Raw genomic sequence first — 24157 nt, 5'->3', positions numbered from 1 at the left:
GATCTCCTGACCTCGTTACCTGCCCACCTCGGCCTCCCAAAGTGCTGGGATTACAGGTGTGAGCCACTGCGCCTGGCCACCTTTTCCTATCTTTAAACATGCCAAGGGCTCTTTCAAATTGAGCTTTAAAAACACTACAGAAAACTCTGAAAATAGGAAAAAGGGCTAAAGGGGGACAGGTACTCACATGGGGATAATTCCTTCTAGTCTTTTTTCATTATTTTCTAAGTTTGAGCTTGGCTGCCCATTGAAATTCTTTTGGTAGTTTTCTGCCCTTTCCAGTGTGGCTACTGCTGGAGTTGCTATAATAGTCTCACATTCCTGCCTGTCTCTCTTCTTCACCATATTTGATAGTGTTGATCTCTTTTGCCTCTGCAAAATTCTGCTCTTAAACCTATGGCAATTCTGGTCTCAAACGTTGTCTTAATCTTTGTACTGCTTAACACTCACTCAGTTCTTCCCACATTCCTTGCTTTGCCCTGGCTTTTCATTGGGAATATAACAATGGCCATCACTTAATAACACATTTTTAGTATCAGGCACTGCGTTAAGTAACTTAAAAATACATGTTATTTTATCTTTTAGACAATAATTTGGACTGTTAAAATCCTTTGCAGGTAGGGCAACTGAGGCATAGTCATTGATTTATTTCCTTTTGTGCACAAAGGAGAAAAAGAGAATTCTAAGGGCTTTTTAGCTATGGTCTTTATCTTCTGAAATTCAAATTCAGATGGTAAAAGATTAATTTGAATTCTTTCCCCATGATCAAATAGCATGAAAGACCTGTGATTATATTTACAGGATGTATATTAAACTTTCAAGGTCCAGGTGTCTCAAAAAGTGCTTGTACAAAATAGACTTCACATATAATTTTATCACCACTAAATACAGAACATGATTAGGTTATAGTAAAAGTTTTCCTGTCTCTTCAGCTTTATCTCTAAAATTCATTCATCTTAGCTGCCCAGAGTTCCTTTTGTTACTTGAGCTGCTAACTGAAGACAATTTCCAAAGCCTAAGATGAGATTTCATTTGTTAGAACTGAATTAGAGAGAGCAGGACCTAATCACTTGATTGCAAACACAGGAAACTAGATTTTGGAAAGGGAATATGGGATGTATAACATTCTGCTTCTACACAGGTGTTCCTAATGTATATCTGATCTGAATTTTAAAATTCCTATTCTTTAAAGCCAGGTCAAAAGCCAGGCATGAGAATCTTCCTGTGATTTAACCTCTCATCCTGGTGACTGCTGTTTCCTTATTGTAGTATTCAGTCTGCACTTTGCCATTTTGCATCTCACAGACAATCCTTTATATAATGGTAAAAACCACAGTTACTTTTGCACCAACCTAATAAAATAATCTTTTGTCATTTCATTGTATGTTGTCTCCCAAGCAGCTTAAACAAGAATGTCTTCTGCAGGGGGTTCAGGTGCTATGTCATCATTCTTCGGTGAACCAACCACCTTACATACTCCTGTGAAGTGCCTGTGACCTCTCATCTAATATATGTAGGAGAAGATATACACCAGGGTAGTATGCTTAAAGGGACATTATTAGACTTTCACTCCTTTACTGCAAGGCTGGATAATTTTCAGTGGAATGGTCCTGAGTGCCATGGTTAGAGAAAGGAACCTGACTTATTACTTCTGCTGGAGGAGGACACTTTTAATCAAAGAAAAACATGATAGAGGTAATTCAGTGGTTTTAAGAAGCAGTGTTGATGACAACCCAGGAAATGGGACAGTTATATTAATATCTCCAGATTAGCCTCAAACCTCCAGGAATCAAGGTAGGGAGGATTTGGTGTAACAAAGGTCTTATGTGTGTGTTTTTTGTTTTGTTTTGTTTTGTTTTTGTTTTTGTTTTGAGACACCTAGGCTAGAGTACAGTGACGCTATCTCGGTTCACTGCAGCCTCTGTCTCCCAGGTTCAAGCAATTCTCCCACCTCAGCCTCCTGAGTAGCTGGGACTACAGGTGCCTGCCATGATGCTGCTTGGCTAATTTTTGTATTTTAGTAGTAGAGATGGGGTTCACCATGTTGGCCAGGCTGGTCTTGAACTCCTGACCTCAAATAATCTGCCTGCCTTGGCCTTCCAAAGTGCTGGGATTACAGGCGTGAGCCACACACCCAGCACGGGTCTGACATGTTTATAGTCCCCATTAGATACATTATTTTCCAGTAACATTTCTTTTCAAAAATAGATGTACTTGACTGCTCTTTTCTTGATTCTTCTGGGAATAACCATCTCTTTGGAGATGGTTGTTAGTAAGGTTATAAAAATAACCTTACTGAAGAACTCCCATGTAATCCTCTGAAAATAATAAAAATTTCCTTATTTCAAGAACTCTTATTTAACAAAGTAATTGTTAGGTTTGAATATTCTAGGAGCAAATGTTGTATTGTGTCGTTTGTAAATGGAGAAACCCAGTCAACACTTGGCAGGTGTGTGTTTGACACTGGCTGATGCTGGGCTTATTCCTCTAAGAGTATGGTACTTCTAGGAAAGTAAAGAAAATTGTTTATCAGATATTAGGAACTGTACATAGGCCTGCTCAAAATGGCAGCTTTAAAGCTACCTTTTGGGCTATTCCTGATGGAATATACCAGTGAGAGAGTACAGAAGGAAGAACACAATTTGTATGAATACAAATAAAATGAAGGTTGAATATATTTTCGGATCTTGCCCAATGCATTTATTCTACTTGGTTCTCTTTATTTTCAAGTTCTTATTTGGAACTGGCTTGCACCTTCACAACTCTTCAGGTATTTCTAATTTTAGCAGCCTCTATCTGGCAGTATTTTCCAGAGCAGTACCTTTTAAACTTTTTCACTACAGTCCACAGTAAGGAATACATTTTACACAATGACCTAATACATGATATGTATTATCTGATATTTTCCATTCTAATTTTTTCATTAAAAAATAATGGGTGTGACTCATTACTTTCACATCTCATTAATGGGTCAAAATCTATAGTATAAAGAGGCCATAGAGTCTGGTATTGCTGCATATATCTCTGATATTTTCACTTCTCACTGTTTCCTCCTCCTCTAGGTCTAACAGCTCAGGATGCTGTTTCCTATTTGGCTGGGGCCATTAGTTTCAACTTCTGCTTTAAAACCTGGAGTGTACCTAAAGTGCTCTTCAATCCTGTCATGGTCTCATTGACTTAAGTACTTACTTTTAGTAGAGACATTTTCTGTCTGGCATCCTCACTTCTCTACCTTTCATTGCCCAGACTTCATACTAAAGTACAAAGAGGAAACTGTTCTTAAAAATTTTTGAAATGATAACGCTACTTAAAGGCAATAATTGAGTGAGACTTCTACTCTTTCTGAGAATGTAGCTGGCTAAATTGCTGCAATTTAAAGCATATAGCATATATTACCGTTAACTTGCTGAAGTGGAACGTGAGAGGTATAAACATGGTTTCAAACATATTTAGAAATACAAAAGTTTCTTAAATCAGGTTGTATTTATTAAAAGCAAAATACAAAATAACTTGGAATTCAGATTGTTGTGATGTTTATCCTCTAACAGGTTAGTCCTAAAGAAAAAGTTAATTGTTTCAAGGGAGGTAACAGAATAATTTGAAGTAAGGATTATATTAAATACATCTAGTTTGATGCAAACTGAATTTTATTCAAGGTCGGAGGCCTCACTGTGTTCCTCTAAGTTTTCAACCATTAACAACCCAAACCGGTTGTTTCCCTGGTACCAACACTTGGTGTGTGCAGTGGTTCTCCCTCTGTTCTTAGAACAGCTGGTATTCTGTTTCTTCTGCCTTTTTTTTTTTGAATTTGATTTACCTTTTGGTAGGAATATTTCAGTGGGGGCATATGACCTTGTGGCATTGAATAGATGTTCATAAAGTTGCTTAGCCTCAGGACACATGCTCAGGAGACTTTCTACAGAGGTTGATGCTAGCAGTTGTTGGCATAGCCCGTGCACCAGGCTTCCACTGTACAGTCTGTTCAAAGGGAGAAAACAGTATGTTGTTAAAGAACTAATTCAGTGCAACAGGATAACCACCATTGACATAGGTTCAACAAATGCATCTAAACAATGAGAGCTCTTATTGCTCTATAATATTATTGAAATTACTTAAGAATAATCTGTTCTTTGAAGGAAGGAACTGAGCTGGTATGACAAAGATTCTTTGCTGGTGATACTTAAAAACTTTTTATCAACAAATTACATGATGCATGCTTAGCTGGTTCTGCAGTTAGTCCCAGGCTGAGCAGGTGTCTTTAACACTTTAATTTTAAAGAAAAGGAATTTAAAATGACCCTGATAAACCAAACAGGTGGTTTGTTAGAATAGGAGAAAACTTATTGGCATCATTTGCAAGGTCATTCACTGGGACTAAAAACCTTCACAAATAGAAGATGAGATTAATTGGAATCCACAAGTTTATTAGTTATGGACAAAGCTGATGAACTGGTACCTCAGCAATCCATGTAGAACCATCATTTAATCAGTGTAAAATCTCTGTGTAAAAAGCCTTGGTTATGCTGAGATTCAAGAACAGTCCTGCTCTTTAAATCATAATTAAGAGAACTGTTTGGTTTTGTGTTTCCTGTTTTGTTTTAAAAGGATTTGTGGTAACTAAAGAGGATCCAGTCAAGAATGACCTTAAATTATTAAACAAAAGAAATAAAGAATCCATGGGTCAAAGGCCAATTAGTCTTATTTGTGTTAGCTCAGATATAAGGCCCAGAGATACATTAACAACACTGTTTACTGCCAGGAGGCTTTTTACCTTGAAATATATAAAGTCCCACCATATTTTGTATGCCTCCATATATCCTCATTCAAAGTATTGAAGGCACTGGGGCTGCAACAGCAAATTAAATAGACAAGCCCCTCCACCCATAGAGTTTACATCTGAGTGGAGAGACAAACAAAACATAATTTATCTCCTTTTTATCTTCATCTCTCCCTCAAGTACCTCCTGGATGGTCAATTACCAAGATGTCCAATCCATTGATCCTATCACTTTTTTCACTGCTCTACACCCTACTGCTGCTGTCATTTCTTTTTATGATACCCAGCTTAAACTCCACAGACAAACATTATAATTACTCTGTGGCACATAGGCTCAACTCCCTTATTGTCTTTCTTGCCTGGTAAAGCAAACATCCTATGTTAAGTTCACTTGGGCATCTACTCATCATCTCACTTAGAATGAAAGCTCCATTTGAGCAGAGATTCTGTTTTTGTCCCTACACCCTAGCACAGGGTAGGCATTTAATATTTGAATGAATGAGTAAGCCATATGCCAAGTGGTAAGGAATGCAGTTAAAAAAAATACAGAGTTGTAATCCCAGCACTTTGGGAGGCCGAGACGGGCGGATCACGAGGTCAGGAGATCGAGACCATCCTGGCTAACACGGTGAAACCCCGTCTCTACTAAAAATACAAAAACTAGCCGGGCGAGGTGGCGGGCGCCTGTAGTCCCAGCTACTCGGGAGGCTGAGGCAGGAGAATGGCGTAAACCCAGGAGGCGGAGCTTGCAGTGAGCTGAGATCCGGCCACTGCACTCCAGTCCGGGCGACAGAGCGAGACTCCGCCTCAAAAAAAAAAAATAAATAAATAAATAAATACAGAGTAACAGGACTAGAGTGAATGAGGGTAGACAGTATGTCTCACTAGGGTGGGTTATCAGAAAAAGGCTCTACAAAGTGACATTTAAAGACCAAGAGGAAAGGAGAGAGTTATATCCTACCAACAATTACCTCCCCTCTCCCACATATTAATGTTTTACTTAAAGGAACTGATGTTTTAAAATTGGATTGAATCATGGAAACATTCTTCGAGAATATGGAAATTTAATATTTTTCCTGTTTCCAGCTCTTCAGCTATAACAGTGACTCAAAATCAATTACACTAAGATTAGGTTGTTTTTTTTTTTAAGTAACTTTGTTGCTTTAAATATAAGTGAAAGTACTGTATTTACTTTTGTGTGCTTCCATCTGAACTAAAGTTTCCCATGGTGCTTACCGAGTTAGGTCTGGCTCTGGGAGAGGAGTGGACAACAGCTGGTTGAGATACATCCCCATCTGGAGACAGGACTGCCACTGACAGAAGATGTGAGCTGTGTCTAAGTCCAGTCTTGTGCCCAGCCGTGTCTGCACCTTCACTCTTTGGAACTCTGCATACAACATCTTAGCACCATCTTCCTGCAGCTCTTCCTTACCTAAATAAAGAAACAACCCAAGGGCAGTATTTCAAAAGCACTGTAACAGCTTTTCATTTCCCCACATATACTACAAATTCTATACAGAAAACAATGCATTGAAAAAAACTAAGATGTTTTTCTCTTCTGGCTTCATAAATGCCTTGCTGTATAAATGGAAATACTGATACTGAACTGTTTTTTTAATGATGACCTAACTTTATTCAACCCATCAGAATTTACTTTTTCCCTGAAATAAGATCTCTTCCACTGGTCTACTACCTGACTATAAACATGTCTGCATTTGAGTTCTCTAAACCCTAAATCTGTGTCTATGAAAAATACAAATGACTATTAAATATTATTCTCTTTACTGTTCTCTTTCACCGAAATTCCCATGCTGTGGTACATTTATGTTAAAGAAACAACCTGTGTGTTCAAAACACATTTTGACCTCTGTGTTTTATGGGAGGAAGCTAAAGTATGACTTGGAGAGTTTGGCAAATAATCAGCTTCTTTTCATAGTAGAGGATAAGGGGCAAGAAGCAGCAATCCTAGGAAATAAGGAATGTTGCGTGTGTTTAGCTCTAAGTTTCTACAGATTTGTTTGGGCAGGGGTACACAAAATTAACATCTGGACCAATTTGAAAATAATCAAAAGGAGGCCCACCTTTTACCAACTAGCGAGCAGCAAGGCACTGAGCCTGCCTGGGGACAGGGTCCACGTTTCCTAAAAGAAAAGAAACAGACCCTTGACATGCCCCTTCTGTTGGACTCAGGTAAAAACTTAATAGGCTTGTGCTCTGAGAGCTTTCTTACAGTGTATTTATTATTCAATCAGAGGAAATATCCTAAATCTGTGTTCGTAAAGCAGCAGTGGGCCTTCACTGATTTAAGTTGGCTGTCGTATAACAATAGTCCCTCTGACAGCTGTCAAGCTTGAGCCTTAATACTTGGGAAACAGGAGTCCATGCTGTTCCATTATTTTATCTAACTTATTCTTATAAAATAGTAAACTAGAGTAGCACTATCTAATAGAACTTTCTGCAGTGCTGTCCAATACAGTAAGCTAGTCTATGGCCATATGTGACTACCTGACACTTGAAGTGTGGCTAGTGTAACTGAAAACCTCAATTTTTAATTTAAATGGAATTTAACTTTGGCCACGTCTGGCTAGTAGCTACCATATTAGATAGTACTATTCTAGAGTATAATTATTATACATATTTATACAGTGGTAGAGCATTCATAATCTTTAAAGAGGATATTCCACTAGAGTTTTATAGTGTCCCAATGTTTCAGCATTTACTTCACCTTGTATTATATGCAGATAAACTTGCTTCGGTGTATTTAAGAGATACTACTGGCAGGGCGTGGTGGCTCATGCCTGTAATCCCAGCACTTTGGGAGGCTCAGGCAGGTGTATCACAAGATCAGGAGTTCAAGACCAGCCTGACCAAGATGGTGAAACCCCGTCACTACTAAAAATACAAAAATTAGCTGGGTGTGGTGGCAGGCTCCTGTAATCCCAGCTACTTGGGAGGCTGAGGCAGGAGAATCGCTTGAACCCAGGCGGCAGAGGTTGCAGTGAGCCAGGATTGTGCCACTGCACTCCAGCCTAGGCAACAGAGTGAGACTCCATCTCAAAAAAAAAAAAAAAAAAAAAAAAAACAAATTACTATGTCATCACTACTTACATACTAATTGAAACAGCAGAGAAAAAGGAATAAAAAGATGTATAAGCAAGAATGCAGTGGCTGTAGGTATTTAGAGGTTTCACTTCTGGGCAAGTTTCTTGTGATGACGTTGCTGCTGTGCGAATAATTGGACAGGGAACGTGGAATACAAATGCAGCTGGCAAAATACACTGTCATACTTCACAAGTTAAAGCAGTAGGTGCCACCAAAGAGATGGGAGTTGGCAGTGTCCCAACACATCTCACTGCTGTATACTTAAGATTCAAGCCCTCCAGCACTGAGCCTGGCACATGAAGTGTTAAAAAATATTTACCAATGAATGAATGATATTTTGATGACTCCACATCTAAGTTCCGATATTAATGGGAGTAAATAATCCAAGAATACTTTTTTGTTTGTGTAAAACTCTTGAGCAAACAGTTTGCAAGCAACATGCAACAATATACTCCTGTAATTTCCAGTTACCTACCAGGGCTGTTGATTATGGCAGTCAAGGGTCCCACTAGCATTGCGAGCAGTAAGGATTGTAGATGATGTAGCTTTGTTTTGGTCTCAGTGTGCTGCAACCAGTAGCAACTGACAGCAATGGGCAACTTCAGTGAAGCAGGGATTGGCTCCAGGATGGTCTGTTTCACCTTCAGGGTTTCTAACAGAAGCATCTGCCGCCGCCTCAAGGAGAGCTGAAAATACACACCAAGCATCCTGCAAGTTACTTTGGGAAATGTCTGTTAATTTTTTTTCCACCATAGCATGAGATTTAATGCTAATGAAACTTCTGTCAGCTGTTAAAACTTCTTGTGGGGAAAAAAAAAATCAGCCACACCCACAGCATTTAGAACATGAATAAGATGCTTTATAAATATGGTTGGTTGAATGGGTGTACTGCATACTCCTACACAACCTTTACTTATGTCTTTCCATCCTCTTTGTATACGCTGGTGAGCATCTTCAGTGCACATGTCACATGGGAAGCTTGTTAAAAATTCAATCCTCAGGCCCTACTCCATAAATTTTGATTGACTAACCTGAGAGCCCAGGAATATACATTTTAACCAGCAGCCCAAGTATTCTACTTTGAGAAACAAAGCTCTATACTCAACCCCACCTGTTGCCTGTGCAACAGGCATTTGCCTTCAACATGATGCCATTACTAATTGCCTCCAGAAGACAAACGTTGCTTGTAGGAACCCTTTGTGGCATATACTCTTTCTATTTGTTTGGGTCCTGTCTCATGTCCCTTCCCTGTTGAATGCTTTATTGTCTTTGCATAAAAGACACACAGGGATTGTCCCAGGGGGCTGCTTGTAGATTAGAGGTATATTCAAGGGAGATAGGACTATTTTAAGGACTACTTGCATCGTGCTTGCTGTAACACACCACACTCACTTTTACTTCATGGTTTAAAGTGTACTTCAAGTAAAAGCTCAGAAGTAAACAGCTATAAGAGCACTGAGGTTCTTGTTGAAATAATTTTACCTCAATGAATTACCAAGACTTGTAAGAACCAGAAGGGACCTTACAGGTCATGCACTCATAGGAACATTAAAAGGGCATCTTCTGGGGGACTTTAAAATCAAACTTTACGAAAAAAAAAGTTGTATCCCTAGTGTCTGCACACAGCCAGAAAAAGATTTTCTGCTTTCTGGAACGTCGAGATGGTGATAGATTTCTCAGCACGTAACATCTAGTTAGTAGAAAGAGTGGTTGACAGCTGAGACTAGAGATGTTCACCTGAAACAAAACACATCATAAATGACAAAATAGTTTTGTCATTAATGCATGAACACTTTACGATATTTCTAAATACTGCTTTTAATAATATTGTGATAAAAATTTTAAAATTAGAAATATGCAAAGAGCTTTATAGTATAACCAATCACCCCTACTGGAAGTAGTTTTAACTACTTAAAGTGGAAACTAAACTCTTAAACTGGTTTTTAAAATGCACTAAGTAGAGCTAAGAAAATACACCAATTCTTTTCTGATATATAGTATTTAAATTACTGAATTATAGAGCCAAGTTACAACTTTTCATAAACAAAGCAGTCTGGCTGTGACTTCAGAGATGTTCTGCCCTGCACTAACCCTATGGCCTTGTTCGAAAGGTTTCAGACCTTTTCTACAGTCTGTCTGACTTATCTGTAAAATGGTCATTATAATGACTTGTGTAAGATGTTTCATCAAACTCACCAGTCCTCAGTTCCTTCCAAAAGGGGAAGTACTCAACTCACAGCCCTTAAAGTTAGGTTCTATCCCATGTGACCACTACTTTCCCTCTTCCCCAGGGGGAGCGAAAGTACAAGCCTGCAGAAGCAACTGCCCCAAGAGGCAGAGATGCCGGGAGAGAGACTGGTCTACTGGTCTTGGCTGCCTTACTCCTTAAGAATGATCCACTTCTGTGTCTCCTTATGATTAACCTTCCATTGGTTAACTTGAATGGTGCTCTGTCTATTGCAACTAACATAACCAAAATGAAAACCTATCCCATGTGGTTATTGTGGGAATTAAATGAGAGACTATACAGTTTCTATTAACAACAGCTGGTCAAAGCAGATAATGTATTACAACAAGATGTAAAAAACAAAATGAATAGGTACTATCACAAGGTTTCTATACTTGTTCCTGCATTTGTGTTTGGAATCACGTTAGCACCTGGTACATTTATAATTTTCATGGGCTAATTAGAACAATTAAGCATTGAGCTAAATTCAGAATTGATTAATTTATGCCAAGAGAAACCTGGGTGATGGCACAGCACAGAGAGTGAACTAAAATTTCACTCTATTGTGAATCCAGGTAAATGATGAGAACACTAAGTCATCTCTACTTAGCAAGGAATATAAGCAGCCTGCTGCTATACTCATGGATTCAGTTGGATTTCCATGTGGGGAAAAAAGGTGTCCTGATCCCTATTTCACACCATACGCACCCACAAAAAACCAATTCTAGCTAAGTTATAGATCTAAATGTTAAACGTGAACAGCAAAAAATTTTCATGACCCTGGAGTAGGCAATTTCTTAAGCAGTTCATAAAAGTGGTAACCACAAATAATAAAAATGTAAATTAGAGTATATTAAGAACTTCTGTTCATCAAAACATACTAGAGTGAATAAACAATGGGAGAGACTATTCACAATATGTTATTTGACAAAGGTACCGTATATGGTAATAAAAATGAACAAAAAACCGTACAGAAACTTCATATAACAGAATATCAAATGGCTAATGAACACATGGAAATGGAAAATTGGAAAGAACCTGAATGCTCATGCTCATAAGCTGTATAATGAAAAAAAATGCTCATAAGTGTATAATGGTAATATACCAAAATAGAATAATGTTACAGCAATGAGAAATCAGCTACTCACAGCAATGCAAATGAATTTCATGTGGAATAAAAGCCAGATGAAAGAGTTCATTTCTAAAGTAAAAATTCAGTTAAAACTATTCTGTGTTGTTAAACAGTCAGGAGAGTGATTATAGGGAGTTGCAGAGCGAGTGACTGGAACCAGACACTAGGAGAAGCTTCTGGGGTGGTGATAATGATCCTTTGCATGGATGTATAGACCTTGCAAAAATTTATCATGCTGTACAAATTATTTGTGCACTTTACTTTGTTTATACTCAAGGAAGCATGAATTGCAAAGGAACAAGATTCAACTTTAGGGGTTATGGATACATTCATTATTTTAATTGTAGGATGACTTCACAGATGTAGACATGTCAAAACTCATTAAAGTACACACTTTAAATATGTGCACTTCACTGTACATTACTTCTCAGTAAAGCCATTAAATTTTTTTTTTAAAAACTCTCCTTCAACAGCACCATTTATGTTTCAGCAGAAATGTAATTTCAGCAAAACATTAAGAATGTAGCTATAGTTTGAATTTTATTGGTGTGGGTAAAGTGTTAATAAATCCCTTGGAGAATTTGACTTATGCTCCACCTTCCAGTTTTATACCCCTGGAAATGTGCTAAAGGTAGGTTGTCAGTTGTGTTACCAAGCATTATAAACATGACTTATAAAATTGCATCTCAGCTTAAACTATATATAAATGAACTATAAATACCTGGTGGGGACACCATATCTTGGGGTTTCCCTGAGTGCAGTGTCTTAAGTAGGATATCCCTCTCAGGGACCTAGCTAGCTATGTTTATGGCATGAATTATAAGAAAGACTGGATCCTATAGGGAATGGGGCTTTTAAGCCAGTGACACCTTTTTTTCTCCTTTATTTAACTGAGATATAATTCATATGTAATAAAAACCATCCTTTTAAAGTACACAATTCAGTGGGTTTAGTGTATATATATTTTTAGAGACAGGGTTTTGCTCAACAGGGAGCACAATCACAGCTCACTGCAGGCTTGACCTCTTGGGCTCAACAATCCTCCAACCTCAGCTTCTTGAGTAGCTCTACCACCATGCCTGGCTAATTTTTAGTTTTTTTTTTTTGTAGAGACAGAGTCTTCTTGTGTTGCCCAGGCGCTGGTCTTGAACTACTGGCCTCAAGTGATCCTCCCACTGTGGCCTCCCAAAGTGCTGGGCTTACAGATATGAGCCACCTTGCCTTGGTTTAGTATATTTATAAACTTGCACAGCCATCACTAATTCCAAAACATTTTCTTCACCCCGCCACCAAAGAAACCCTGGGGGTTTAACAGTCACTCGCCAATGCCAAGAAGGCTCTTGGACTCACTGCCCCATGCCAAGAAGGCTCTTGCATTCATACACTATGACATTCATCTCCTCCTGTCTGAGATGTGACTGATGAGGAGGCTAAGAGGCTAGTTCCTGGTCAGCTGTATAGCCCAGGGAATGGCACTACTGGTGTTTTGGGCTAGAGATTCTTTGTTATGGGGCACTTTGCTGTGCACTGTAAGTACAGATTGTATAATTTAGCAGGATCTTTGGCCTCTCCCCACTAGATACCAGGAGCAACCACTACCCCTTCTACTCCCTAGGTAGGGACAACAAAGATGTCTCCAGGCATTGCCAAATGTCCTCTGGGGGACAAAATCACCAATGTTGGTAAACCTTTGATGTAGACTGATAACAGTGCTGGGAGAACTCTGACAGAAAAGGAAAACCTGACTCAAACCCACTGGGAAGCTGTGGTTGCTGTCCTACATCCTTGAGTAGACTGGTGCCACTTGTGGTCTATGAGTCTTATGAGACTGAATATTTCATTGGATCTAAGAAAATCCCCTAATGGGCATTGCAATTGCTTTTTTGTTTTAAGTTATCTGAATTTAATTTCTGAATCTAGTTCTTTTATGAGCATCGTTTCATATCTATTTGTAATTTTAAATATGTAATATAAAAAGACAACACTGGGATCCACGAGAATTTTTTTCTCCTTGAAAAGGTGGTCTGTTACTCAGGTTTAAGCAACACTGAGTTAGGCTAAGAATCATGTTTTCTGTATCAAACTAGGCAAATAACCATAATGACACAAAAACCTATTTTTTTTTTGTTTCAAGACGGAGTCTTGCTCTGTTGCCCAGGCTGGAGTGCAGTGGCGCAATCTCTGGTCACTGCAAGCTCTGCCTCCCAGGTTCATGCCACTTTCCTGCCTCAGCCTCCCGAGCAGCTGGAACTACAGGCGCCTGCCACCATGCCTGTCTAATTTTTGTATTTTTAGTAGAGACGGGGTTTCACCTTGTTAGCCAGGATGGTCTCGATCTCCTGACCTCATGATCCGTCCGCCTCGGCCTCCCAAAGTACTGGGATTACAGGCGTGAGCCATCACGCCCGGCCACAAAAACCTATTTTAAAAAAGGTCTTCATTAATAAAAGTTAAAAAGTTAGACCTTAGTATCAGCACTAACCTTATTTGAAATCTGATGTACTCTGAGATATTATGCCTATCATTAGTGTCTATACTATTTTTTAGTTGTGAATTTTTTTCCTTTTAGCCACATAACCCCATTCTATTGATAGCTAGTATTAACCTAGTAGTAATAACAATATAGTAGTAATAACTGTGAAGATAACACAGACTACTGAAGTACAGTGGAAATGGTAGATTTAGAGCTAAAAGAGCTGGGTTTGAGTCCTAGTACTGTCACTCTCTGGCTAAGACATTACCTAGTTCACTCAATTTCTAGATTTCTTAGCTATGAAATGAGGGCAAGATAGCACTCAACCTCATCAGTTTGTTACAGTCAGCGAGCTAATATACAAGACAGCACTTTGTAACCTGTAAAGTACTTTACAAAAATTTCCTTAGTATTAAAATTCTTACCTCAGTCAATTTGCTTAAGTCAGAATGATCCTTGGCCAGTTCTACTGCATCAATGATTGAGGTTTTGATATTCTTATTAATCCTTTCCACTTCACTGAAAGCTAGAGGCTGAGGAGGCAACGCATTCCTGGATGTCTTGTCCAGATGTGGTGAGGCATTTAAAAGAAGCCCATAGATGATTTGCCTGATGGGCTGAGATATTCTGTGGGCATTTGGTTGCTGCATGTTTTCCACCTGTGTGTGAAGAATGGTCCGTCTTAGGACCAAAGCATCACTGATGAAAGGTGATAGCTGGCCTTTAGCTAAAGCCACTAATACCCATTCTGGTAAACCAAGATTCAAGGCATCTGGACAGACGTAAGTACCACACTGAAAGAAGTCCTGCAGCTTCACCTGGGACTGTTGGTATTCTTCCATGGAACAGCAGAGAAGTTCCTTAACATTTTCTCGATCCTTTTTTGGGAGGTATTTCAGAACATTATCTAGTGCTTCAGTAGGGTTGGCAAAATGAGACAACCAATTCAGAAGTCCCAGGATTCGGTGGTGTCTCCTCCCTTTAGGACTGGTAGCTCCAAGAGGAAGACATGCTTTACTTAAGAATGTCTCCATGATAGGTAGATTAATATGGTCATTTCCACATAGCACCGCAAAGAGAGGTAGTAGAGCTTTATTCATATTGCTAAAGTGATGGCAGAATGCATCAAGGGAAAAGCATTTGGCAGGGATATAGTTTTGTGTGCCCTTAATAGTGTTAATATTTCTCCACTGAAAGCTATTCAATGGGCAAAACCCAGTTTTCAGGTCAAAAATGCAAAAGTCACTATCTGACGATAACACAGGGCAATTCCAATGATTAGCAAGTGTCATAATGTCCCGATCTGCTTCTGAAAAGCACTGGACAAAACATACCTGCAGCTTGATCAAAACCTGTATGAATACTTCCCGGATGAGTAAGGGACATACATACCCACTCCCACCAACAGAAAGGGAATGGGCCATCTGGATCTTCTCTCTAGCTCTATCCTTTAAAGTTGTAAGCTTTTTATCCGAAATGTCACATCCTCCATCTAATACAACATATGGGCATATATTACAAGCAAACAGTGATTCAAAGAATTTTTGTACAATATCTGCAAAAGAATCATAGTCCCCACCATACCGGAGCTCCAAGTTTGAATTGAAGGAAAGACGGTGGAAAAGAGCATAGCCATCAATGACAATTTTTGTGTCCCGCAACTTCAAATCAGTGAAGAACTCATTACTGTGATCTTCCACAAAACTCATTAGTCCTCGGATACCCATGACGACAGTCTAAAGAATTAATCACCTGTTTAAAACAACAGAAAGCATTTTCAATTGATGCTGGCTATGGGGCACTAAGTCATTGCTTCCAGCACCACTAAATCAACAGCAAATGTTATGAAGTGCTCTTTAGATAGAACATAGATATCAACATCCATAAATTCTTACCTAGATCCTCAAGCAATGTTAGCAGTTTGCTTTTTCATTCTCCTCTGCTTTCTGATACAAAGCACAAACTCAATGGTTTCATGGGTTGTGATCTTTGGATGGTGACAGAGGCTGCTGCTAATTCTAAAGAAAAATCATTAAAGTCCATTACTGACACAGAAGTATAGAAATTCTGTGAACTTTGATTCTGAAGCGGTAATAGTCAACATCTTACAGCACACAGTATTTGTTTTGTGGGGTCAAAGTAAAAAGTCCTAAGCTTAAAAAATGATATCATTATTCATCTCATAATCACAAAGCATTTGGGCTTCAGTAAAATGAGCTGTGTAGGACCTATGATAGCGATCAAGTTTTTCTTTTGTATTGACAGTCACGGAACTTCTTTCAGACTTTAGGCTTGTGGGCCCTTCTTAATTGGCATAGTTTTTGGTATACGGAAAACTGCTTCATGCCTCTAGGAACCCCTCCATCCAGTTACACCCCTAATCACGAGCTCTTTTCATCTTTCTTTTGTTTTGTTTTTTGAGACGGAGTCTTGCTCTGTCGCCCAGGCTGGAGTGCAGTGGCGCGATCTGGGCTCACTGCAAGCTCCGCCTCCCGGGTTCACGCCATTCTCCTGCCTCAGCCTCCCAAGTAGCTGGGACTACAGGCGCCCGCCACCTCGCCCAGCTAATTTTTGTGTGTGTGTTTTTAGTAGAGACGGGGTTTCACCGTGTTAGCCAGGATGGTCTCGATCTCCTGACTTTGTGATCCGCCTGCCTCGGCCTCACAAAGTGCTGGGATTACAGGCGTGAGCCACCGCGCCAGGCCTTCATCATCTTATTTTGCATATCTGGCCCAGTTACTCTTCCTCATCTGGCTAACTTAACTCACAGGATCAGAATTGATGGTTTTTCTTTTGGCGCCTCAGGCTTCAATATGGCGCAGCACGGTACTGTTACATTAAAATCGTGACATTTTGTCACTCACGGATTTTTTTTTTGCAATAATTTCGAGTTTTAGAGATATTGCATTAAAACTTATCTTGATTACTGAATTTTACTGAGACCCATTTACATTTTACACTTACCTCACGCTAGTCCCAACCCTGTCAGTATCTCAGAACCCTATCCTGTATAGTACTTATTTCTTTGCAAGGCAGTCTTGTAAAGCGTCGACAAGCAGAGACCCTGTCAACTCGTCCTATGCAAATTACAGGGCCTTGCATAGACAGTTGCATACAGCTGCGCAGGGGAAAGGCGGGCAAAGGTTTGACCTAAGTCTTCAAACACAGGCCTTCACACACCGTGCCACCTCGGCCCTAACAACGCGCCGCCCGGACCTGCAGCAGAGCCCACCTGCTCTTTCCTCCCAGAGGGGTAGCTCCTCCATCAGAAGCCCGCTAGAGCCCAGCGAGGACTGGCTCCTGCACGTGAGAGTCCAACCCCAAGAGCGGGAACCGGAAGTATGCCGTGTGACGCCTCTGGGAAGTACAGTTCCGGGATGCCGGTGGCGCCAGACTGCGCCAAGGAGCAGGTGCTCCCGGCCCGGAGGCGCTAAGTAGCTAAAGTGGGCTGGGACGTACGTTCCGAAGTAGCTACTGTCAGGGTAGGAAAGCTTGACCCACCGATCCTCCTCCCCTTTCTCCGCCTACTTGGGTCGGCGAACACTTCCGCCTTGCTGCAGCCTCATCCCGACTTCCCAGTATGCCCCGCGCCGTCTCCCTGGCGACGGTTCCAAACAGCCGTGGCCCGCGGTATCTGGCGGTCGGTAGGTAAGGTTACCCCTAGTTTGAGGCCTGCTCGATTACCGGCAAGACTTGGGCAAGTCCCGGGGGCCGCTCCGACCACAACAGGGAAAGGTAAAGCGCACTGTGCTCCTCGGGGCTCGCCAGGCTGCCCTGCGAGGGGGAAGGTAATGGTTTCAAGCTGTTCGGGCTGGGTTCCGAATCTCTAGGACTCCATGGCTGAGATCTCGCTTTCCTGGACGTCTTATCTCCGGATCTACTCCAGTCTCAGTGCCCCTCAATAAACGTTAACCTGCTTTGCCAAAATGTAAATGTTTAAAAAAGTGAAGAAGCACGGAATTGTTCGTTTTACCTTAAGGTTAAGGTTTACTTTAAAGGTAGATTTCTACTATAGCAGAACCTGGTGACAAATTGGCTTCCTCTTATTACCTGGGAAGGTAACTACTGATTTTCAACTTGTGATAAATACTCCTCCTTCCGTTGCCTTTTGCCAGATCTGTTTCACCGAGAAAGGGTAGTTTGCACAAGTGGTAACTTTCTCCAAGTTCCCATCTATCTTTCTCAACCAACTTTTTTTCCCTCCTTTGGGCGGGAGTTGATCTGCTGGACACTTATTTGCCCTAACAAGATTTTTTAAACACCTAGTATATGCCAGGGGTTATGCCAGGGATCGGGGATGCAGAAATAACGAAGATGTGTTCTCAGTGCCCAAGTTCACTCACAAACCTCGAGGGGGAGGGTGTTGTCAAGTGAACAGATAGTTCTAGAATCTAGACAATGCGAAACATTCTTGGGTAGGTTTACGGTTGCACAGAGGAGACTGATGGAATGGATGACCTAAAAGTGGACTGGAATGGGGGTGGCAGGGCTGAGTCTGTGAGGTTGGGCGGGAGGGAACCTAGTCCCAGAGTCTTCTGCAGCCCGAACCAGACTGCTTAAGCACTGCTGGGTTTAGACTGTCCTTTACAAATAGGAGCCGCTAGAAGTGAACTTCTCACTTTTCTGAGAAGTTCTCACTATTCTGTCCGTCCGTAATTCTGTCCTTCCCTAAAGGGAACCTTAATCTCATCTTTAAGGAGAATAACCGAGTGACCTGAAGGACCCTTTTCGGTTGGAAAGGCTGTAAGTCCATATATTTATTTGAACAGCTTAGTATGGCCAGACAGCATCACTTTTATGACAGTGAAGGGGAAGTAAAAACAAAAGGTACATTTAGAGGCCTGCTCTCTCGTTGTTTTTTCAGCAGATTTTACTAACATGTCTTTGGAAGGGGAAAAAAAAGCTGGCAACTAATCTCATTGGTATCAGGTACAACTTAACTGATTAATACATTTTAAGAATGAAAATGTTGTAAATGGGCATTTACTTATGTTCTGTTTTGAGATTTTTGTGGTTACATGCCCTAGTAGTTTTTGTGGTTGACGGACACCATCACGTAAGGCCTATTGACCATCCTTAAAAACTACGTTTTTGTCTCATAGCTTTGGAATTGTTGAATATGAAAACCTAGCTTCAAGGTATAAGCAGTTTTCAATTTAAAAGGTTATTTCTATATAAATTTAAAACAAAAGCATACTTTTCTTGATAACTAACAAAACATTTAACATTCTGATGGAATAAAAATGATTTTACTTTGTACCTACTCATATGAAACAGTCCTGCCTTTCTTTTTTTTCGTTGAGATAGAATCTCGCTCTGTCGCCCAGGCTGGAGTGCAGTGGCGAGATCTGGGCTCACTGCAAGCTCTGCCTCCTGGGTTTATGCCATTCTCATGCCTCAGCTTCCCGAGTAGCTGGGTCTACAGACCTGCCACCATGCCCAGCTAATTTTTTTGTAGTTTTAGTAGAGATGGCTTTCACTGTGTTCGCCAGGATGGTCTCGATCTCCTGACCTCGTGATCTGCCCACCTCAGCCTTCCAAAATGCTGGGATTACAGGCGCGAGCCACTGCGCCCAGCCTAAACAGTCTTGCCTTTCATAACTGTCACATCTCATAGCTCCCTGAAGAATTACAAATATATGTGTAACATTTATATTCCACTGACATTAAATGCAATTTTAGGTTTGAATTGAATTTGTTAACTCTTCCTGTTTTTAATCCAGAGAGATTATACACAATTTGTACAATAGGAACTTTAGAAACTAGAATTTGCTGAGCATGGGAAAAAATTCTCTCTGAATCCTTATCTCTCTTTGCATCTGCTCTAATAAATGCAAAAACTGTGGTTTAACAGCTACAGAAAAAAAAAAAATCTAAAGGAAACAGCACCTGCTAATTCCTTGTTTAATCCTAACTCTCTTTGTAAACCAAAGTAAACATAAGGTGGGAAGAGGGCATTACAAAAAGGTTGATACTGATATATAGATTTAAGGAAGTGATAATGTTCTTGTATTTGGAGTCTTTTATAAGTAGGTGGGGAGTATAAATCTTAAATGAAGAGATTGTTGATTGTAAAACAGATGTCCATCCCAGATATTTGTGGAAAGTTGGATATAATTCAGTTCTGCCAAATTTCAATGTACAAAGGGAGGCTCTTCCTGTGAAGGATTGCCTTCTACTGGAATTTGTGGTATCTCTACCTTTTAACATTTTTCTTTCAGGTCGTTAACCAATATGTTGTCATTCAGTCTGCTGATCAAGGTGCAGATAATCACTGCACTTACACTTTTTGTTAGAGATCGTTTAGCATCCTTTAGACCTGATCTTTGAATTTTTCATCTTTAAGGAATTGACCAACACTGTTTGGATGAATTTGACCATTTCTTAGGAGACTTGAATGTTAAGTTTCTATAAATGAATGAACCAGTTCTCTCTTGTTTGGAGCAATGCTGAAATTCCAAGAGGCAGCTAAGTGTGTGAGTGGATCAACAGCCATTTCCACTTATCCAAAGACCTTGATTGCAAGAAGATATGTGCTTCAACGGAAACTTGGCAGTGGAAGTTTTGGAACTGTCTATCTGGTTTCAGACAAGAAAGCCAAACGAGGAGAGGAATTGTAAGTAAAAATACTTCGTATGAATCTTGAGTAGGCTGCTTTTTGTTTGCAAGTCTTAGCTGATTAAGAACATGAAGGAGGCCAGGTATGGTGGCTCATGCCTGTAATCCCGGCACTTTGGGAGGCCAAGGTGGGCGAATCACTTGAGGCCAGGAGTTCAAGACCAACCTGGCCAATATGGCAAAACCATAATGTCTCTACTAAAAATACAAAAATTAGCCAGGCAGGGTGGTACATGCCTGTAATCTCAGCTACTCGGGAGGCTGAGGCACAAGAATTGCTTAAACCCAGAAGGCAGAGGTTGCACAGTGAGCCGAGATCATGCCACTGCACTCCAGCCTGGGCAACAGAGCAAGAATGTCAAAAAAAAAAAAGAGCATGGAGCAATGTCCACTTTGCTCTTTATACCAAACCAAGTATTTCGTGAAGATAGGTAAGCTCCCTAATTAGTCTTTCATATTAGGTTTAAAGACATTTCAGCAGGTGAATATAATATCCAAATGACCTCAAGAAGGGAGCTAGAAATGGGAAAGATTATGTGAAAATAAGATGTTTGGGCATGCCACAGTCTCAGTGACAATATTGCTTCCACTTAACTTGATTGGAACTTCTTGAATGAGAAAATAAGAATTGTTCATCATGACTAGTTTTAGAAATATTACAAAATACAAATGAACAGTTATTAACATTTGAGATGAATAGGGTATACCAAAGAAAGTACAGTATTAATTTTCTTTGGGCTTTCTATGGGGGAGATTTTCAAATTCCGTAATCAGAAAGCCGTCAGATTAAATACTTAAACCAAATGGACAGTCCCATTTAAAATTAGCTTATGTTGATGACCGCCTTGTCACCTTGTCTCTTTTGATTATAATCGGACCCTATACACTTTGATAATAGAGAAAAACTCTTAAAAACTTTAGATGGTACCTCCCTTGCAGATAAACCTCCATTTTTGGTGTAAAGGTTTTTTAATTTCCTGCAATGGAAAGTAAGTTGGAACTGAAGTTAGGGTAAGAAACTTGCCTATCAGAAACGCGGGAGGAAGAGAAAGCAGAAGGAAGAATGATCCAAGATATCAGCCCTTAACCCCAGAAGACCACATTTTCATCCCATAGTATATTGTTTTCTTCTGAGGTTTTAAGGCTACTCTAAGTTCTTCCAGCTTTTGCCTATTGGATATTTCAGAGTGGATTTAAAATCAGTGTGATAAACACTTTTCTACATCCTCATAGGTCATAGGAATTGTAAAGGTAAATGTTAGTGATGTTACTACTTTGTTTTGAAACTCAACCTTTTAAATGATCTCTGTCCAGAATTTTTAAAAGCTGTAATTATCTAGAATTTATAGTTTTTAGTAGATTTCTACATGAGGGATGATAAAAGAGCTGGCGTGTTTCTGATGTCCTTAGAACATGCATTATGATTCCTACTGAAAAGGATTTTTTTCCTTTAATCCTAGAGGTGCTCTTCTACCCATTTAGAATAGAATGATAAATTTCTGACAATTATTAGAGAACCTTTATGGAAACGTTGAGAGTAAGACCTAAACCAGACCCAATACTTCTAAAAACTACACTGTAGGATCATACCCAATTTTGGTTTCTTTAACTAATGAGGAATATGAAAAATTTTAAGATAATTCACAGGAGGACTAAAAAGTTGATTAAAAGGATGTAAAATAAGATGTATGAAGATCAAACTTGAAACCTTTAGACTTGAGATAGTGAGTGCAGAGAGTGTATTTGTAGTTGGGGGGAAGAGAGAGAGAAAGAGAACAAGAGAGAAGAAAGGGGGCTGGGGCTGGTTGGTTGGTAAGTGATTTGTTAGTGATTTTTCTTGTACCTGAACCAATCTTAAAAAAGTATGACCAGAGCTGAAGATGGCAGACAGAGTCTGTGTTTGTGGAATGAATCCAATGGTGAGGATAACGGACAAAAATCATTTGGCACCAGAAGGTCTAGTCCAGAATCTCTGGGAAAGGAATCTTTCATCATCAGCATCCAAAACATATTGCATACTGGCCACATGTGGCTTTCAGATGTCTTTTGTTTGGTCTGGGTAGTGTTTCTTTTTAGTAAATTAGTCAGTTTTTTTGTTTTGTTTTGTTTTGTTTTGTTTTTTGAAACAGAGTCTTGTTAGTAGAGACGGGGTTTCACTATGTTAGCTAGGATGGTCTCGATCTCCTGACCTCGTGATCCGCCCGTCTCGGCCTCCCAAAGTGCTGGGATTACAGGCTTGAGCCACCGCACCCGGCCTAACATAGTGAAACCCCGTCTCTACTAACAATACAAAAAACTAGCCGGGCGAGGTGGCGGCGCCTGTAGTCCCAGCTACTCGGGAGGCTGAGGCAGGAGAATGGCGGGAACCCGGGAGGCGGAGCTTGCAGTGAGCTGAGATCTGGCCACTGCACTCCAGCCTGGGTGACAGAGCCAGACTCCGTCTAAAAAAAAAAAAAAAAAAGAAACAGAGTCTTACTCCATCGCCCAGGCTGGAGTGCAGTGGCGCGATCTCGGCTCACTGCAACCTCCACCTCCCAGGTTCAAGTGATTCTCCCACCTCAACCTCCCAAGTAGCTGGGATTACAGGAGTGCACCACCACACCCGGCTAATTTTTGTATTTTCAGTAGAGACAGGGTTTCACCATGTTGGCCAGACTGGTCTTGAACTACTGACCTCAGGTGATCCTCTCGCCTTGGCCTCCCAAAGTGCTGAGATTACAGGCATGAGCCACCGTGCCTGGCCAGTAGTTAGTATTTTTAAATGAACAGCTCATATAAATTGAGATTTGGTAACGTTTGCTAACATCGGTTCCTGTGTAGCCACAATGGGCTGCTAAAGCTAGGTAGCAGCTACTCCTTTAGACAAATTCTGTATTCTCCAGTTAGCCACATTCCTGCCTCTCCTCACTGTCTCTTGTATACAGCTGCATCACACCTTTCCACTACCTGCCAACCTTTGTAGACAATTGCTTTTAGAATTATTTGCTAAAATCAGAAAACAGTGTGAATATGACTACTCACAAAATTCTAGAATGCTATAATAGAAACAGAGCAGTATGGTGTCATTGTTAAAATACCAGCTTTGGATGTAAACAAGGAGTAAAGCCAGGCCTGTTCTTAATGTGAAGTCTAGATTCTGCACATTCCTAATCTGAGGTTTGGTTTTCTCATCTTTAAAATGGGTATAATACCTCATAGGACTGTAATAATAATACGGTATCTGCCTATTTAGGTAAGATTTAGGTATCACATTGCGTCACTCATAATTATCCCTCAAAAGCAACACAGATTCACCTTAATTATAAACAATGCGAGTTAAAGGAATAATTAAAGGAAGCCTAACAAAACTTTAGCTAATTACCACCCAATGACTGCAACTGGAAACTTCTAATTAAATGGAAGGTTTTTTTGGATTACTTTTAAATGAGAAAAATTTCCCAAATAAACCAATCTGAAACCAGGAATGTAATTTAAAAAACTTATTCATTGATTTTTCTTGAGATTGTAACAATTCTGTTGTCATCTTTTATATCTCTGTGGCTGTCCAAAATAAACTAGTTCTCAAAATGTGAACCTTTTAGCTAAGATATCAACTCATCAGTGATTGTTATGTGTAATGCATGTATGGAGGCAGGAAACTATACTCGTTTTTTTTTTTTTTTTTTTTTTTTGGGATTGAGACTGACTCTTTAGCTTGTGAGCGGAGCACAGTAAAGCGATACTGATTGTCCAAGAAATTTGACTAGATATGGTTTTAAATTATGTTTTACATGCTAGACATAGGGAATTGGTTAATGTTAGAGGTGGCTAGAAGGTGAATACTTTTTAGA

General features: G+C 40.0%; 3 protein-coding genes across 9 annotated transcripts in view; 2 read left to right on the top strand and 1 right to left on the bottom strand.

The window, feature by feature from the left end:
• ATP2C1 (ATPase, Ca++ transporting, type 2C, member 1) overlaps nucleotides 1-6578 on the top strand; it is a 158947-nt gene extending 152369 nt beyond the window's left edge. For all 5 annotated transcript variants that reach the window (XM_011933674.1, XM_011933672.1, XM_011933675.1 and 2 more), the window contains one exon: nucleotides 6020-6578. In XM_011933674.1, coding sequence (XP_011789064.1) covers nucleotides 6020-6115 — 96 coding nt within the window. In that variant the 3' untranslated portion in view covers nucleotides 6116-6578. The remainder of the gene's footprint in view (nucleotides 1-6019) is intronic.
• ASTE1 (asteroid homolog 1 (Drosophila)) lies at nucleotides 3466-17291 on the bottom strand. Its single transcript, XM_011933677.1, has 7 exons — nucleotides 16946-17291; nucleotides 15605-15727; nucleotides 14135-15461; nucleotides 8353-8563; nucleotides 6857-6916; nucleotides 6012-6207; nucleotides 3466-3978 (listed from the first exon to the last, which is right to left on the bottom strand). The coding sequence occupies exons 3-5, from the start codon at nucleotides 15434-15436 to the stop codon at nucleotides 6867-6869; spliced, it is 1563 nt and encodes a 520-aa protein (XP_011789067.1). The 5' UTR covers nucleotides 15437-15461; nucleotides 15605-15727; nucleotides 16946-17291; the 3' UTR covers nucleotides 3466-3978; nucleotides 6012-6207; nucleotides 6857-6866.
• Nucleotides 17287-24157, top strand: part of NEK11 (NIMA-related kinase 11) — a 339525-nt gene continuing 332654 nt past the window's right edge. Inside the window, exons 1-2 of one of the 3 annotated variants that reach the window (XM_011933680.1) lie at nucleotides 17287-17444; nucleotides 20056-20325. In XM_011933680.1, the coding sequence (XP_011789070.1) occupies nucleotides 20156-20325 (170 nt within the window). In that variant the 5' untranslated portion in view covers nucleotides 17287-17444; nucleotides 20056-20155. Of the gene's footprint in view, nucleotides 17654-18159; nucleotides 18453-20055; nucleotides 20326-24157 lie in introns of those variants that run through there. The other 2 variants (XM_011933679.1, XM_011933681.1) reach the window with 2 other exon arrangements.

The sequence above is a fragment of the Colobus angolensis genome, unplaced genomic scaffold (assembly GCF_000951035.1).
Source record: "Colobus angolensis palliatus isolate OR3802 unplaced genomic scaffold, Cang.pa_1.0 Scaffold129, whole genome shotgun sequence".
In the NCBI taxonomy this organism is placed as follows: Eukaryota; Metazoa; Chordata; class Mammalia; order Primates; family Cercopithecidae; genus Colobus; species Colobus angolensis.
This window is presented reverse-complemented; position numbering and strand designations above follow the sequence as displayed.